Source organism: Silurus aristotelis (genome assembly GCF_946808225.1).
Source record: "Silurus aristotelis genome assembly, chromosome: 22".
In the NCBI taxonomy this organism is placed as follows: domain Eukaryota; kingdom Metazoa; phylum Chordata; class Actinopteri; order Siluriformes; family Siluridae; genus Silurus; species Silurus aristotelis.
Window position 1 is genome coordinate 4,162,244 of NC_139595.1, and position 17,130 is coordinate 4,179,373.

General features: G+C 39.7%; 1 protein-coding gene across 1 annotated transcript in view; it reads left to right on the forward strand.

Moving 5' to 3' along the window:
- Positions 1–1,522: 1,522 nt before the first annotated feature.
- Positions 1,523–17,130, forward strand: part of ap1m1 (adaptor related protein complex 1 subunit mu 1) — a 34,637-nt gene continuing 19,029 nt past the window's right edge. Inside the window, exons 1-10 of the mRNA XM_083525324.1 lie at positions 1,523–1,706; positions 3,366–3,522; positions 4,904–4,971; positions 5,070–5,200; positions 5,377–5,524; positions 6,488–6,614; positions 6,849–6,991; positions 7,078–7,149; positions 7,544–7,702; positions 7,789–7,914. Of these exons, the coding sequence (XP_083381450.1) occupies positions 1,665–1,706; positions 3,366–3,522; positions 4,904–4,971; positions 5,070–5,200; positions 5,377–5,524; positions 6,488–6,614; positions 6,849–6,991; positions 7,078–7,149; positions 7,544–7,702; positions 7,789–7,914 (1,173 nt within the window). The 5' untranslated portion in view covers positions 1,523–1,664. The remainder of the gene's footprint in view (positions 1,707–3,365; positions 3,523–4,903; positions 4,972–5,069; positions 5,201–5,376; positions 5,525–6,487; positions 6,615–6,848; positions 6,992–7,077; positions 7,150–7,543; positions 7,703–7,788; positions 7,915–17,130) is intronic.

The window sequence follows — 17,130 nt, forward strand, 5'->3', positions numbered from 1 at the left end:
AATGTTTCTGGAGATGTTAATGAACCCATGCAGCGATTTCTACTACAGAATCATGACTGTTAAATGCAGTGCCGTCTGAGGACCCAAAAATCAAAGGCATCCAATATTGATCATCAAGTCTTTCACAGATTGGTGAAGCTCTGCCCATCTTTACTTCTGAGAGACTCTACCTCTCTAAGATGCACTATTTATACCCAATCATCTTACTGACCTGCTGTCAGTCAACCTCCTTAATTGCCAAATGTTTCTCCAACTGTTAAATTCAGACTTTTGTTTCCCCGTCCAACTTTTTTGCGATGTGTTGCAGCCATCAAATTGAAAATGACCTTATTTTTTTTCTCTTTAAATGGTACATTTCCTCACTTTAAACATTTGATATGTTCTCTATGTTGTATTTCTAATAAAATACAGGTTTTATTAGATTTGCAAATCATTGCATTCTGTTTTTATTCTCATTTTACTCAGTGTCCCAACTTTTTGGAATTGGGGTTGTAATTATTTACAAACCCCCCACCCCATGCCTGAAATAGTCTCTAAGAAAAACGTAGCTGACGCTTGGCCACATATTTCATAATGCAAGAAATAACTGCTGATTGCTGCACTATAAGATAAGATGATTAAGAAACTGCAACTAAAAAAAAACAACTATTTTTGAAGAAAAAGGAATCACAGCAACTATGGCCCACGTGGCTATTTTAGTACATGAATTTCGATATTGGTGCGTCATGAAATAAGTGAAATGAGTCACATATACACTCGGGTTTCGAAGGTTTTGAAGAATTAGTGCACTGCTGATGCAGCTTGGTGTCTTAGGTGTGTCACGTCAATACGGCATGTCAAGGTTAAACGTGTCTATAAATCCCCAGCTCCATAAATAAGCTTCTGATGTTAGAGTCATGACCCAAGTGAGACTGATCACATGCTCCTATAGACATGAGGGCAGGGAATTGAAGAGAGAGCATCGAAAAGCTGCTTGACATGCGTCTGCTTTTTTGCTGCACTAAAGCAGGTTGCATTTGAAAGACTTTATGCTTTAAATAAACAAGGACGCAATGTTTGGCGCTCGTCTTTTCAGCAAAGCATGCTGTACTTCTTTCTAATTCTACTAATTCCACAAATGCAAAGAGAGATTTTCTTAATAATTGTGAATGAATAAATAAACGAATGAAGGAAAGTAGGCATTGTTCACAAGTAAATTCATACACTACACACTATTTTTAGGTTTGTGGTTACACTCAGAGGTGTTAGGAAGAGAAAAATTAACATCAAGTGACATCTAATGGTGATAACAAACATGACATATAGGAAGGAAGGGCATCCAGCGTAAAAGAAAACCTGCCAAATCGAACACGCGGATCATAAATAAGGATGATCCGCTGTGGCTGTCGCTGTGGCGACCCCTAATGGGAGAAGCCGAAAGAAAATTACTCCTTTATTGGTGCAGTGTGTCTCCAGTCAGACAGGGGGCGCTAGACAGACCTGTACTGTGGTTACAGCAAAAAAAAAAAAAAAAAAAAAATATATATATATATATATATATATGACTTGGTGACTGATGCCGTCATTTTTTGGTTTATTAGAAACTCAGCACTGGTTACTGTCGAATTGTTCGGATTTTAAAGCCACTCGCTTCGTCTTGAAGCGACTCTCTCCGGGCGTCCAAAATGTCAGCCAGCGCCGTTTACGTGTTAGACCTGAAAGGCAAGGTAAGATAACGGAATCCGCCGGTTAGCTCCTGCGGCTAGCGTATGCTAATTCTTTCATTCGCTGCTCCCACCTGTATTCCTGCATAACCCGTTTTCCTACCACGTGATTGGCTTATCCGTCATTTTCACACGCAGTGGACCAATCAGCACGCGGTTTTTACGGACCCCCCCACAAAGGACTGACCAATCGTAGCGAAGGATGTGAAACGTATAAGGGAAGACGGGTGGGAAAGAAAACAGTTTGAGTTGCTGGGTTTTAAAGGAAGCATATTTAAAACTTTATATTTGTTTATGTTTTTTTCTATTTGTTTCAAGCTAATTTTAATCCAGCATATTGTATTTATGGGACGCGTGCTAATATGCTAACTATGCTAATATGCTAACTAGCGGATCATGGATTTGATTAAACCGCCGCCCAGTCATCCTCCTCTCCCGGGAACACTCAGCTCCCCTGCCGCTCTCCTCAGCAGGACCTCGGCTGTTTATATAGAAATTATCATATTTATTTCTTATTTTTTTCGGTGTTTTCTCACCATTTCCTGATCGTCACGTCAAAAATGACATCATTGTAATTGCTTTTTAGGTAGAAACATACACAAACACACGACATGCAATAAAATGGTGGACTGGGTCTTCATGCTTAATACGATTTGAATAATAAATAAAATAATGATCGATATTTATTGGACAGTTTTATAATAATTGTTGGGTTAAAATGACCAGAATAAGGCCTTTGTCTGCCTGTATTTCTCAGTAAGAACCTGCTTCCCCATTTTACTCTTCAAACCTCTTCATATATATAAAACACCAAAAACACACAAAAATTCCCTCATAAAAAAAGTCATGATGTCTTATTTTGGAGGAATGATTAAAATAAAATATATGTAGAGTTGATTGAACGGTACCTTCATTCTGCAGAGTGCAAGTGCATGTATTTATATATGGAGATTATCTATAAAGACATGTATGCATTTTATTTACTTATATATAAAACAAAGCTCTCTGCACATGATCGTGTAGGACGTCATTGGATTCGGTATAATAAAATAGCATGGCACTGCCCCTGTGCACAACTCGAGCTCCATAAAGATCTGCTTTACATGGGTTTGGAGAGAAAGATCTTCAATGGCCTGCTATAGAGCTCTGATCTTAACCCTACTGAACATCCCCAGGCCTCCTCACCACACCTACATCACTGTACTTTACTGACACGCTTGTGTCCACATGCACATCTTCCCAGAAGAGTGGAGGAAATAATAAGAGCAAATTGGGACTAAATGTGCAATGCGATGCTCAAAAAACGCACATATCATAACTGACCAGGTGACCCAAATCTTTTGGCAATATAGTGTATATGCAGGCATACGCTATATTGGAGTGGACATGTACAGTTCCCTGTCTGAGATCAGGATGGGCTCAATTCCTTAGTGAAAATATTCCTAAATCCTAGAAATCGCCGAAAAACGTCGCTGTGAAACTCCTCTGCTTCTTCTGCAGGATATGACGACGATAATCTACTTCAGTGAAATTAGACAGAAGAAGAATTTGGAGATTTATTTATTATTTTTTGTTGTTGAAGTTATACATTGTCATGTTTTTTTATTTTTTTATATTTTATTCAAATGCATAACCTGTCGCTCGTGTGTGTGTGTTTTCCAGGTCCTGATTTGCCGTAACTACCGCGGCGATGTGGACATGTCTGAGATCGAGCACTTCATGACTCTGCTGATGGATAAGGAGGAAGAAGGCACTCTCTCTCCCATCCTGGCTCACGGTGGAGTGCGCTTCATGTGGATCAAACACAACAACCTTTACCGTATCCTTCACTCTCTCTCTCTCTCTCTCTCTCTCTCTCTCTCTCTCTCTCTCTCTCTCTCTCTCTCTCTCTCTCTCTCTCTCTCTCTCTCTCTCTCTCTCTCTCTCTCTCTCTCTCTCTCTCTCTCTCTCTCTCTCTCTCTCTCTCTCTCTCTCTCAGTCCGAGCTCTCTCTCTCAGTCCGAGCTCTCTGAGCCGCTCCGTCACAGAAGTAGTTCTGTCATAGCAGTAGGGTTACGCAGAACAGGAAAAAGATGTTAGTCACGGTGTTTGTGCAAGGAGCAGTTTTTGCTTGAATTACATACGTACAGTTAAACATGTAGTGTAAACAAAAGAGTTTGAACAGTTTTCATGGTTAGGGCACTACTGATTTTCAGACCGGCTGTTCCGGTGCTACCACATTCCTAAAGATGTTTTAACGAGATAACAACAATAACTCGATTTGCATTATGTTGAAGATGCTTCTTGTACAATGAATAAAACATGATGATGCTCAGTGGAGTTACTACCGTAAATAAAAAACAAAAACAAAACAAAAAAAAAACATGAAAGCAAAAATCATACATATAGACTTCAGTTCTGTCAGGATTGATTTTATTTTTATACTTAATGCACTGAATGGACAAAAGTTTGTCGACAACTAACTGAGATTTTATTATTATTATTTTTTTTTTAAACATCCCATTCCACATTTAGTCTCCATTTACTCTTATAATAACCTACATTCTTCTTGGAGGATGCTTTACTAGATTTTCGCGTGTGGTTTGCAGTCACAAGGGTGTTAGTAAAGGCAGGTACTGATGTATGTGAGGCGAGGAGGCCTGGGGTGCAGTCATATCGAAGGTGTTCAATAAGGTTGAGGTCCAAGCTCTTTAGCAGGCCATTTAAGATCTTCCACTCCAACCCATGTAAAGCATGGAGCTGATTTTGTGCACATTGTCATCCTGGAACAGGTTTGGCTCTCCTAGTTGAAACCGAGGGAAATTTTCAGGCGGACGCATCCACAATTATACAATTATGTGCCTCCACTAGTGCGAAAACAGCTTGGAGTAGAAACACATAATGCTGGAAAAGTCAGGCGTCCCAATACTTTTGTTCATATAGCGTATGTTGGTATATTGGTGATTGTTTTATCTTTGAAGGGTTAAAAGTAACAGTCAAGATCAGCCTGAAAAAGGAAACAATATCGGATTCTGGTCTGGGAAAAGAAAATGGTTCTAGTGCTGAGATGTTTGCATGAAAGTTAGTTCCTGTTATTGGTTGCAGCATATAGAAGTTACTTCCTGTTTGTGTTGCAAAACAATGTGTGTAGAATAAAATTGTTTGTCTTTCGCACCCTTTAACATTGATGACTTTGCGGTTTCCTTTAACTCTTTCGTCCAGTTGTTGCGACATCCAAGAAAAACGCCTGCGTCTCTCTGGTTTTCTCGTTCCTGTATAAAATCGTGCAGGTAATCCAGAAATGAGATCTAAGACAGTTGCGTACGGTTTTAGAACACAAGATTTAAGAGAGTCTTTTGCGTAACCGTTGCTGTTTTTGTGGCATCAGGTTTTCTCCGAGTATTTTAAGGAGTTGGAGGAGGAGAGCATCCGAGATAACTTTGTCATCATTTACGAGCTTCTGGACGAGCTCATGGATTTCGGCTACCCACAGACGACCGACAGCAAAATCCTGCAGGAGTCAGTATCACGCCGTGCATCACACGCTCCTCACCTGTCCTTCATTCCATCCAATGCTTTACAGATGTTCTTATCTCGAACATTCTCCATTAACCGGCTTCCTGTCCCTCTTCTGACTTTTCACCGTGTTGTGGCTGTTTTGGATGTTGCAGTAATTTATTGTAATGTTTGTCCAGATACATCACACAAGAGGGGCACAAGTTAGACACAGGAGCACCTCGTCCCCCTGCGACGGTCACCAACGCCGTGTCCTGGAGGTCAGAGGGCATCAAGTACAGGAAGAACGAGGTTTTCCTGGACGTCATCGAGTCCGTCAATCTTCTGGTAGGCACGCCATTTTTAGATCACACTTTTGGACTTCTGAAAACAAACACACACATCCATCGCAGCACAGAGTACAGTGTGGAGGAAAAGGGAGGCTCAAAAAAATTTTTTCTTCGTTCTATTTTAATTCAGAGACCATCAGATATGTAGTAGTTTATAAAGTTTTTGTTTCATACCTGCTGCATTATTATGCAAGGATCTGGATTTGAATTTTTTTTTTTCTTATTTCTTATTTTCTGACTACTGATTTGCTGAAATTACCAAATCTTTTGATCAACTGCTTTACATAGATTCTAATCCAGACGTGATGCACTGTATTCCAAATTATCTCAATTCTGGAGCCTCTAATGTGCCAATCTCAAGGGTAAAAACCCAGTACAGGCATAACCTGCCTAATATAGTGTTGGCCCCCTTTTGCTGCCGAAACAGTCCCGACCTGTCGCTCATTAACAGCATGAACTTCTTCAGCAATTTGAGATACAGAAGCTCGTCTGTTGGATGGGACCACACGGACCAGCCTTCGCTCCTCACGTGCATCAACAAGCCTCGGCCCCCCTTTCAGTTCACCACTGTTTCTTGCACTGTTCCTTGCTTGGAGCACTTTTGATAGATACTGACCACTGCAGACCAGGAACTGCTCACAAGAGCTGCAGTTTTGTAGATGCTCTGACCCAGACGCCTAGTCGTACAATTTGGCCCTCACTTAAATCCCTTTGCCCATTTTTACTGCTTCTAACATGTCAACTTTGAGGACAAAATGTTCACTTGCTGCCTAATAAATATCTTCCACCCATTAACAGGTGGCATGATAAAGAGATAATCAGTGTTATTCACTTCACTGCTCATGTTATGTCAATGTTATGCCTGATCAGTTTATGCAGTTTGTGGTTAATTAGCGTTCTTACAGGTGCTACAAAAAAAAAAAAAAAAACGCATTAAAATGTTCTGCTCGTGTCCTCACAGGTCAGTGCCAACGGAAACGTCCTCCGCAGCGAGATCGTGGGCTCCATTAAAATGCGAGTGTTTCTTTCGGGCATGCCCGAGCTGCGTCTGGGGCTTAATGATAAGGTCCTGTTCGAAAACACCGGACGTGAGTGTGCTTTTATATAATGAATAAATAAATATAATTGCACAGTTATTTTCACATCCGTTTGTTGATGCATTAATAGATTAATAGTAAGGGTCATTACATTATCTCGTAAAAGTCTGTTACATTGAACGCTTTATTTTTTCGCACCTGTTTAATAATACATTCGGAAACTCTATGATGCTGTGTATGGATTTTTTATTTTTTTTGTCTCTGGCTGACTTTTCTCATGCGCAGGAGGGAAGAGTAAGTCCGTAGAGCTGGAGGACGTGAAGTTCCACCAGTGCGTACGACTGTCCCGCTTCGAGAACGACCGCACCATCAGCTTCATTCCTCCAGACGGAGAGTTTGAGCTCATGTCGTACCGTCTTAACACACACGTGAGCCCCTCCGCTTGCACTTACGCATACACGTTCTGTTCATGCTGTATTCTACATATGCAGAAATGTTCTTGATGACTTTCCAGGTAAAGCCTCTGATCTGGATTGAGTCTGTGATTGAGAAGCATTCACACAGCAGAATTGAGTACATGATTAAGGTCAGAACTGATTTCTTTTTTTTTTTCTTCGATTTTCTGTGTTTTTTAACCTTCAGATTTATTATTTTAGTATAACTATATTATAACTGTTTACATGCTGTTTTGCACGTCTGTTCGGTTGCTGCTGTGTCTGTTTTGCACAACATTTTCTGTTTATATTTACAAATATCTTCTTGTTCTCATTTTTGCACATTGTACTGTATAACACATTATACAGCAGGTTTACTGCCGGTGCTGTTTTGTGTATTTGTTGTAGCTTTATGCTGCTTTCACGTAGCACCAGTGTTTTGGTGGAACATCGACAATGACAAAGGCTTCTTGACCTCTTGAGATGAAGTTTAGCATCTTGAGCTGGAAGGCAGCATCCAGGCTAATGGAGGCTCTTGTGTTTCAGGCCAAATCACAATTTAAACGGCGCTCTACTGCTAATAACGTGGAGATCCATATCCCTGTGCCCACGGACGCCGACTCGCCCAAGTTTAAGACCACAGTGGGGAGCGTGAAGTGGGTCCCTGAGAACAGTGAGATCGTCTGGTCTATTAAATCTTTCCCTGTAAGTACGAATGGTGTTCACACACACGGTGTTACTATTCAGTGTAAAACTGTGGTGATTGGATTCGCTTTATTTCTTTCTCTCAGGGAGGTAAGGAGTATCTGATGAGAGCGCACTTTGGGCTGCCTAGTGTGGAAGCTGAGGATAAAGAAGGAAAGCCACCAATCAGTGTTAAATTTGAGATCCCCTACTTCACCACCTCTGGAATTCAGGTATAATAGAAAGAAAGTGTTTTCTCATAAGGTTTTCTAATCATAAACACTAATTGCATTTCATTGTGATGGGTTTACACATTCTTTATGATTCTGGAAAGATTCTGCGTTAATAAACCCAATCTTAAATTCACCAAACACTACATCCAACCTAAAACCAACCCAATCCTGAACCTCAAATCACCCAATCCTGAATTAGAAATTCACCCAATTCTGAATAGATCCAAACCAAAATTCACTAAATCCTGAATCCCAAATTCACCAAATAGTGAATCCCAAATTCACCTAATCCTGGAAACAAAATTCACCTAATTCACCTAATTCTGAATTTAAAATTCACCAAATCCTGGAAACAAAATTCACCTAATTCACCTAATTCTGAATTTAAAATTCACCAAATCCTGGAAACAAAATTCACCAAATTCTGAATCCCACCAAATTCTGAATCCCAAATATATCCTAAATTACAAAAAATCATAATCATCTAACCAGAAGTGCATAAGTGGCCTATTTACAATAAATAGCAGTTTGATTTAAAAAAAAGTTATGTGGTCCATATGTACAGGATGAGAGTGATTCACGTGCAGTAGGTAAAAATATATGGTATTTATCAATAATGATATACAGAATTATCCATTTCATGTCATTTCTTTGCACAGTTAAACTGAATATGTACAAGTATTAAACAGTATATACAGAATAAATATGGGTGGAATATACAGGAGTCTAATGATAAACATGAATATGGATGGAGCGAAAAAAGTGACAATGCACTAGTGATTTTGTTAATGTTGTATGATAAATCAGCTGTTCACTGCAGCAAAAGCCACAGGAAAAAGTTCAATTGCAAATTCTTGATGGTAAAAAGCTTGAGCTGGATGTACCAAGAAAAATTGTCAGCTATTAAAAATCAAATCTCACCGTGCTGAAATATTATGTGATTTTAAAATCAATTCTTCAGCTCCCTATACAGTACTTACTTCAGTATACAGAGTGTAATTCTATGTAGCGGCACAAGATGGCACTATAAGCCATTCTTCTACCTCTGTTCTCAATGTCGCATTTTACTACATGACCACTTTCACCCCAGAAAACAAGCTATGTTCAAAATTCTTTAAGTAGAATTCAGATCTTTAAATCCTGTAAATAATTTTATAAGAACTTCATATACATAAATATTTTAACAGTACTTAAGTTTAAAAAATACGTCCCTTCAGTGTGCAGGTTTAATATAACAAGTTGGTGTTTCATGTGTGATGTTTCATTTGATTAGTGATTGTATTTGTTTTTACCTGTGTTTTTGTAATTATTATTTAATTTAAAATCTGGACACCGGAATGAGAAGGACCATCCCAGCTGCTTAGCAAACAGCTGTAGCCCTAAAAATGTGAAACTATTGACACTGTTCGGATCACTAGATGGCAGAGTGAACCATCTTCAGACATGTTCAGGGTTTGGTAGAACTCCACAGACTTGAATCTCGAGTCATAGGACCGGCTTGACAAGTCAGTGTCATCATGGGTCACAGTCGTGAAATTAGAACTTCAGTAAAAAAAAAAATAAATAAATAAAAGTGCAAATAGATTTTTGCATTTTGGTGATCAGACCTGTAAGGAATCAAATCTAATCTAAATTAGTTTACTTTCCTTTTAACACGGCATGTTCTGACGTGTGTTATTCTTGCACGCAACCATTTTTTGACTTCCAAAGTCGTATTGTTTTCATCTATTTGTAGGTATTTATGGTATCAATTTATGTTGCAATGGACCATGTTCGTGTTATCACTAACACTATAGCAGCTATAAACAGACCCACCCTCAGCCTTTCTTTCGAAGGTAGTAAAATTAAGATATAAAGCTTACTGAGAAAAGCCCACAGACCTTTCATTCCTGTAAAGTTACCACTTTCTCACAGAGAGTCTCAAAGTGCGGATGCTGCAGACTAAAGCAATCGAGCGCTCGCAGCCGTGCTGTTATAGAAACATAAATCAACGACATGGTGCTGAGACACGGCGCGATTTACTATCGACATCCCAAAGCACATTATTTTCCAAAAACATTTTTTTATTTCTTTTTATGTCAGACATGTTTTTATTCATTAAAGAACAATGCTTTACTTTTTATTTGACAGTTAAAAAATAACGTTTGACAGTGGAGACTCCTTTCTGGCGTGCTAAATAAACCTCAAACTGTTTATTCCGTTTCTGTGGAGTTTCCATGTGAGAAACTAGTGCTGCTCTGTTACTGTAGAAACAATGACACTGGTTTCAGAGTTTCTGTTGTAAAAGATTCACACATTCTGATCAAGCTGGATGAAGTGTAGAAGTATTTCAATAGTCTTTATAGATGTATTTTACAATATGGGTGTAATTGGTGGGCAGTTCCCTTTTTCTTTTCTTTTTTTTTGCCCAAAGGTACTACTTTGTTTAGCTTTTTTATTTAATTTTTTTGATTGAGTTATTATAGTGAGGATACAGTTCTTCAACTTCACTTTCAAATGGAATTTTCTCATGGCTGCTATATTTACTGCATTCAGAGCAGTCGCACATGCTGGCCTGTTTGAGTCACATATCAGGGAGTGTTTGAGGCTTTGAGTCATTTTCTCGAAATCTGTTTACACCTAATATTTCTATGCGGATCTTATCACGATTTTTGCCTGCACCCGTGCTCGAAATTTGTCTCCAGGAAATTACATACGTATATATCAAAATGTGTATATAAGTTAAGACATGGCCCATGTACCCATGAACCTTAAAGAATGGAGATGAGTGTGGAGTAGTATTCTTTCATTTTTTAATAATTTAATCAGCTTTACAGTATATATGTGTCTCGCATGACGTTTCAGTGTCTGGATGAGAGCTAACTTTGGCTTTGAAACACCAAAAACACAGAAAAATCGTAAGTCGGACCATCAGAACTCGGAGACTACCTGTATATGTATTTGTGTTTCTTATACCAGCCCACAGCACACCAGCATCATTCACCTCCTTATTATGAGCGGATTTAGTTGAATATGCATTTGAGATATTTACACTTGTATGAAATCTGGACGGTTTAATATAAATCCGGTTTCAGCGTCCCTCGGGTGCATTTACACCAAATGCAATCGGCGTCTCTTCAGCGTGTAGACCTTTCTCGCTAATTGCTGCACAAGCCAGCTGTTTCTCTGTGTGTTTTCTCAGCAAATGACTAAAACACAAATGCAGCTGGATCTTTCCGTTGTTTGTTTAAGGGCTTTAGCCGTTTCCAAAACTCAATTTTTCACCTGTGCGATGTAATTCGTGGTCTCTCGCTGGATGAGAAATGGCCACATATTTAGTGCTTAAGGGCTGTAGTGGTTATTATGAGTTGCAAAGAGTTTTAGTTAAAAAAAATCCTGACATTCACACCTTTTTAAAGTGTCACTTCACACAGTAAAAACAGCTGCTGGGGATTCGAGGTGTAGTATCCTGATACGTGAATGCAAGTATACGGCATGTTAATAGGTCACTGATCACTGGGATGAAGTGTGTGTGTGTGTGTGTGTGTGTGTGTGTGCACTTGTTTTTATTACCCGGTGTGGACTTGGACCTGACTGCACACCAAACCCGTTGGGACCTCATGCGCGGTGGGGACCTGAACCTTGGTCCCCACAGGCACATCCATTGCATATGATAGAAATAGCCATTTTAACATGTTTGACAGGGTACCCCTGAAACTGCACCCAGGTCCCCACGGGGTAGGTTTCACCAGACAAAAAGTGTGTGTGTGTGTAAAGTGTGTTTCAGAGTGCGCCCTCTATGGTCAATGTTGGAACTACTGTGTGTGTATTTTTAAAGGGATAGTTTCATAATTTACTCAGCCTCACGTAGTTCCAAACCTGTATACATTACTTTCTTCTGCTGAACACAAATTACTTACTATTACTACCCCCTTCTGTTAATTTTGCTCAGATCATTATGAAAGGATTATTGACATATTGAAATTATAGCAATACATTATTCTGATGTTTATTCTGTTGTCAGAGTGCAGATAAATAAAAACGGTCTATGCCCCTTATCTATCTATCTATCTATCTATCTATCTATCTATCTATCTATCTATCTATCTATCTATCTATCTATCTATCTATCTATCTATCTATCTATCTATCTCTGTCTGTCTGTCTGTCTATATGTCTATATGTCTTTCTATCTGTATAGCTGTGTCTGTCTGAATATCTGTGTCTATCTGTCTGCCTAGCTGTGTCTGCCTAGCTGTCTGCCTAGCTGTGTTTGTCTATCTGTCTGCCTATCTGTGTCTATCTGTCTGCCTAGCTGTGTCTGTCAATCTGTCTGCCTATCTGTATCTATCTGTCTGCCTAGCTGTGTCTGTCTATCTGTCTGCCGAGCTGTGTTTGTCTATCTGTCTGCCTAGCTGTATCTACCTGTCTGCCTAGCTGTGTCTGTCTATCTGTCTGCCTATCTGTCTGCCTAGCTGCGTCTGTCTATCTGTCTGTCAATTGTGTCTGTCTATCTGTCTGCCTAGCTGTGTCTGTCTGCCTAGCTGTGTCTATCTATCTGTCTGCCTAGCTGTGTCTATCTATCTGTCTGCCTAGCTGTGTCTGTCTATCTGACTGCCTAGCTGTGTCTGTCTGCCTAGCTGTGTCTATCTATCTGTCTGCCTAGCTGTGTCTGTCTATCTGACTGCCTAGCTGTGTCTGTCTGTCTATCGGCCTAGCTGTGTCTATCTATCTGTCTGCCTAGCTGTATCTATCTATCTAGCTATCTATCTATCTAGCTAGCTATCTAGCTAGCTAGCTAGCTAGCTGTGTCTATCTGTCTGCCTAGCTGTGTCTATCTGTCTGCCTAGATGTGTCTGTCTGCCTAGCTGTGTCTATCTATCTGTCTGCTTAGCTGTGTCTATCTATCTGTCTGCTTAGCTGTGTCTATCTATCTGTCTGCCTAGCTGTGTCTATCTATCTGTCTGCCTAACTGTGTCTGTCTATCTGTCGGCCTGTCTGCCTAGCTGTGTCTGTCTATCTGTCTGCCAAGCTGTGTCTGTCTATCTGTCTGCCTAGCTGTGTCTACCTATCTGTCTGCCTAGCTGTGTCTATCGGTCTGTCTGCCTAGCTGTGTCTGTCTGTCTATCTGCCTAGCTGTGTCTGTTTATCTGTCTGCCTATCTGCCTAGCTGTGTCTGTCTATCTGTCTGCCTAGCTGTGTCTGTCTATCTGTCTGCCTAGCTGTGTCTGTCTGCCTAGCTGTGTCTATCTGTCTGCCTAGCTGCGTCTGTCTATCTGTCTGCCAATTGTGTCTGTCTATCTGTCTGCCTAGCTGCGTCTGTCTATCTGTCTGCCAATTGTGTCTGTCTATCTGTCTGCCTAGCTGTGTCTATCTATCTGTCTGCCTAGCTGTGTCTGTCTATCTGTCTGCCTAGCTGTGTCTGTCTATCTGTCTGCCTATCTTTGTCTATCTGTCTGCCTAGCTGCGTCTGTCTATCTGTCTGCCTAGCTGTGTCTGTCTATCTGTCTGCCTAGCTGTGTCTGTCTGCCTAGCTGTGTCTATCTATCTGTCTGCCTAGCTGTGTCTATCTATCTGTCTGCCTAGCTGTGTCTGTCTATCTGACTGCCTAGCTGTGTCTGTCTGCCTAGCTGTGTCTATCTATCTGTCTGCCTAGCTGTGTCTGTCTATCTGACTGCCTAGCTGTGTCTGTCTATCTGACTGCCTAGCTGTGTCTGTCTGTCTATCTGCCTAGCTGTGTCTGTCTATCTGTCTGCCTATCTGCCTAGCTGTGTCTTTCTATCTCTCTGCCTAGCTGTGTCTGTATATCTATCTGCCTAGCTGTGTCTACCTATCTGTCTGCCTAGCTGTGTCTATCTATCTGTCTGCCTAGCTGTGTCTGTCTGTCTATCTGCCTAGCTGTGTCTGTCTATCTGTCTTCCTAGCTGTGTCTACCTATCTGTCTGCCTAGCTGTGTCTGTCTGCCTAGCTGTGTCTATCTGTCTGCCTAGCTGTGTCTATCTGTCTGCCTAGCTGCGTCTGTCTATCTGTCTGCCAATTGTGTCTGTCTATCTGTCTGCGTAGCTGTGTCTATCTATCTGTCTGCCTAGCTGTGTCTGTCTGCCTAGCTGTGTCTATCTATCTGTTTGCCTAGCTGTGTCTGTCTTTCTGACTGCCTAGCTGTGTCTGTCTGCCTAGCTGTGTCTGTCTGCCTAGCTGTGTCTGTCTGCCTAGCTGTGTCTATCTGTCTGCCTAGCTGTGTCTGTCTATCTGTCTGACTAGGTGTGTTTGTCTATCTGTCTGCCTAGGTGTGTTTGTCTATCTGTCTGCCTAGCTGTGTCTATCTATCTGTCTGCCTAGCTGTGTCTGTCTGTCTATCTGCCTAGCTGTGTCTGTCTGTCTGTTTGCCTATCTGCCTAGCTGTGTCTGTCTATCTGTCTGCCTAGCTGTGTCTGTCTGCCTAGCTGTGTCTATCTGTCTGCATAGCTGTGTATGTCTATCTGACTGCCTAGCTGTGTCTGTCTGCCTAGCTGTGTATATCTGTCTGCCTAGCTGTGTATGTCTATCTGTCTGCCTAGCTGTGTCTACCTGTCTGTCTTTTGTCAATGCATTGACACCATAGACCTAGACTCCCTTGTGTTCTTCCACTGGTAACTTTCGTGACGAGACTTAAAACCGATTTTTCTGGACATTTTTCTTTCTTTCTTTCTTTCTTTCTTTCTTTCTTTCTTTCTATCTATCTATCTATCTATCTATCTATCTATCTATCTATCTATCTATCTATCTATCTATCTATCTATCTATCTATTTCTGTTTCTCGTTTTTTTGAACAAGTTGCAAATGCTTTGGTACGTCCATGCAAATTATTATGTACAGTTCTCTGTTTCCTACATTATCAGTTGCTTATGTCATGTTGATCAAAATGTATTATAATGGGTCTCTGTTAAATAGTCTCACCCCCACAACATTTAGGCATTAGTTCATTGCATAAGTCTTTACATGCAAAATGGTTGAACAAGTTGTCATAATATGTGAAGCATATTTCTATACATTTCCATTAGACTTTTTTCTAAATCTGTCCTGAATTGGTAAAGGCCTGCAGAGGCTGTATAAGACACTCTAAAAAGATTCTTTCCATGCTGCATCGCGAGAGAAGAAATTCCTTGTGATGTGGATGAGAATTTGTGGCCCAACAGACAGGAATGTCAGGAGGTATAGGAAGACTGCACTGTAATTCCTACAGCACCACATGTACAGTTTTCCCTAAAGAGATTGTCCTATGTTCACATTTCTAAAATCCTATGTCCTATGTTCACATTTGTAAACTACAATTTACAGTTGTCATCAAAACTTCCCTCCAGAGAACATCCCTCCAGAGTACACTGCATGACTAAGCAATTTGACTTGTCTTATCCGTACAAAAGGACATGGCACTGACATGTTTATTGACACAGATATTTACTTTTGAGAGATGAACTAGAGATTTTGTGCAAGAGATTGGCTTTTGCAGGTAATCCATTGTGTTTTGCTATTTGTACAAATTGTTTTGAGAAATGCATTTACTGTTTTGCAAATGATTCGAGAACTTTACTTGCTGGGGCACATGACTATTAACTAATTTAAAAATGTATTCAAAAGCCATAACCACATTGACATATTACTTAACAATTAGTTAATAGTCATGTGCCTCAACAAGTAAAGTCATAACGTAATGATACATTAGAAAAATCATTAACTAATGTTTAATTAAAGCAGACAACTGGAAGTTGAAATGCATGACTTTGACCCACTGTGGTAATTAACATATGAATTTACACTATTAGTTCATATAGTATGTTATTAAGGAATCAATACAATATTACACATTTAACCAATAACAATTTAATGATTACTTAATCTATTAATTATATAGGATGTTCATTAGTGCTGATGCAGTAATCATTAATTAATGGTTTAGTTCTTCATGAGTCATACATTAATTCATGATTATCTGTGCATTAGTTAAGCATCAATTAATGCATATTTTTGCACCCATATTGTAAAGTGTTACCATTTTTTTATTGGTCTTATGAAGTATTCTAATTTGTTGAGATGGTGAATGGGTGGGTTGTTGTTAAATGTGAGTCAAAATCATCACAATTAAAAGAACCATAGACTTAAAGTACCTCAGTCTAGGTGCATTGAATTTATTTAATACATGAGTTCCAAAATTTGAGTTGAATTAAACAAATGAACTTTCAATTTTTTTTTTACACAATTTACATTGATTGTTATATGTCCTTTATATATTTGATATTTGGATCTCATCACTTCTGTTTTGCATCAGACATAAAACATAATCAGCTTGCTCATGTCATGTAAGGGTCTAAACAAAACACTGCTGGCAACAGACTGTCTGTCAGAAGCCCAATGGAAGTTTCAAGAACTGTGTGTTCACCTGACATATTTAGTCCCCACCGTAACCAACCCCCTCCCCCCTTTCAGAAGGCTCAATGAGCCCAATGGAAGTTTCAAGAGTGTGTGTTCACCTGACATCTCAAGTCCCCATTTCGCAATTATTAAGATTAACATCACGCAGCTGCGGCCGCCATTTTAGTTTATAAAAAGTTTGCTCGGATGTGGAGAGACTAATTGGAGTGCAGAGACTAATTGGAGTGCAGACGCAGGAGCTTATTCACAGCCATTTTGAGATGACAACGACATGTGAAGATCATCATTCTAATGGACGCAACATGGAGAAAATAAGGTAAGACTGTTTGTTTTACAACATAAATACCATGGTAAACTTCATTTTGGCTATTTATAGTAGTACTATGAGGAGGTATATCGTCAATTAAACCGATTGCTTTTAATTAAAAGGTGATTTAGCTGTAGGTAGCAAGGACAGATTTAGGCAGGCATAACTAACAAGCTTGTTGGTTTGCGTCTTAAATTAAGTTCGGTAAGAATTTGCTTGATTATATGATGTGCTTTATAGTTTAGACAGTAATGTACATCGTCTTCACATTAATACTTAATGGACATAGCTAGTCTAACGGCTTATTTGAGGGCATTAACCTAATGACACTTTTTCTGAACGTTAATTTTTACCTCAAAACAGATGGAAAATAATAAAAAACCGTGTCCTGTTCATAATTGAAAAGTTTAGGATTGGAGAGAGACGTTAATGATGTTGGTAATCACAAGTTCAGGCCTGCGCTACACTATCAGCACCTTATAGGAATAAGGGCTCATTAATTATTTCGTCAGTCGTCGTAT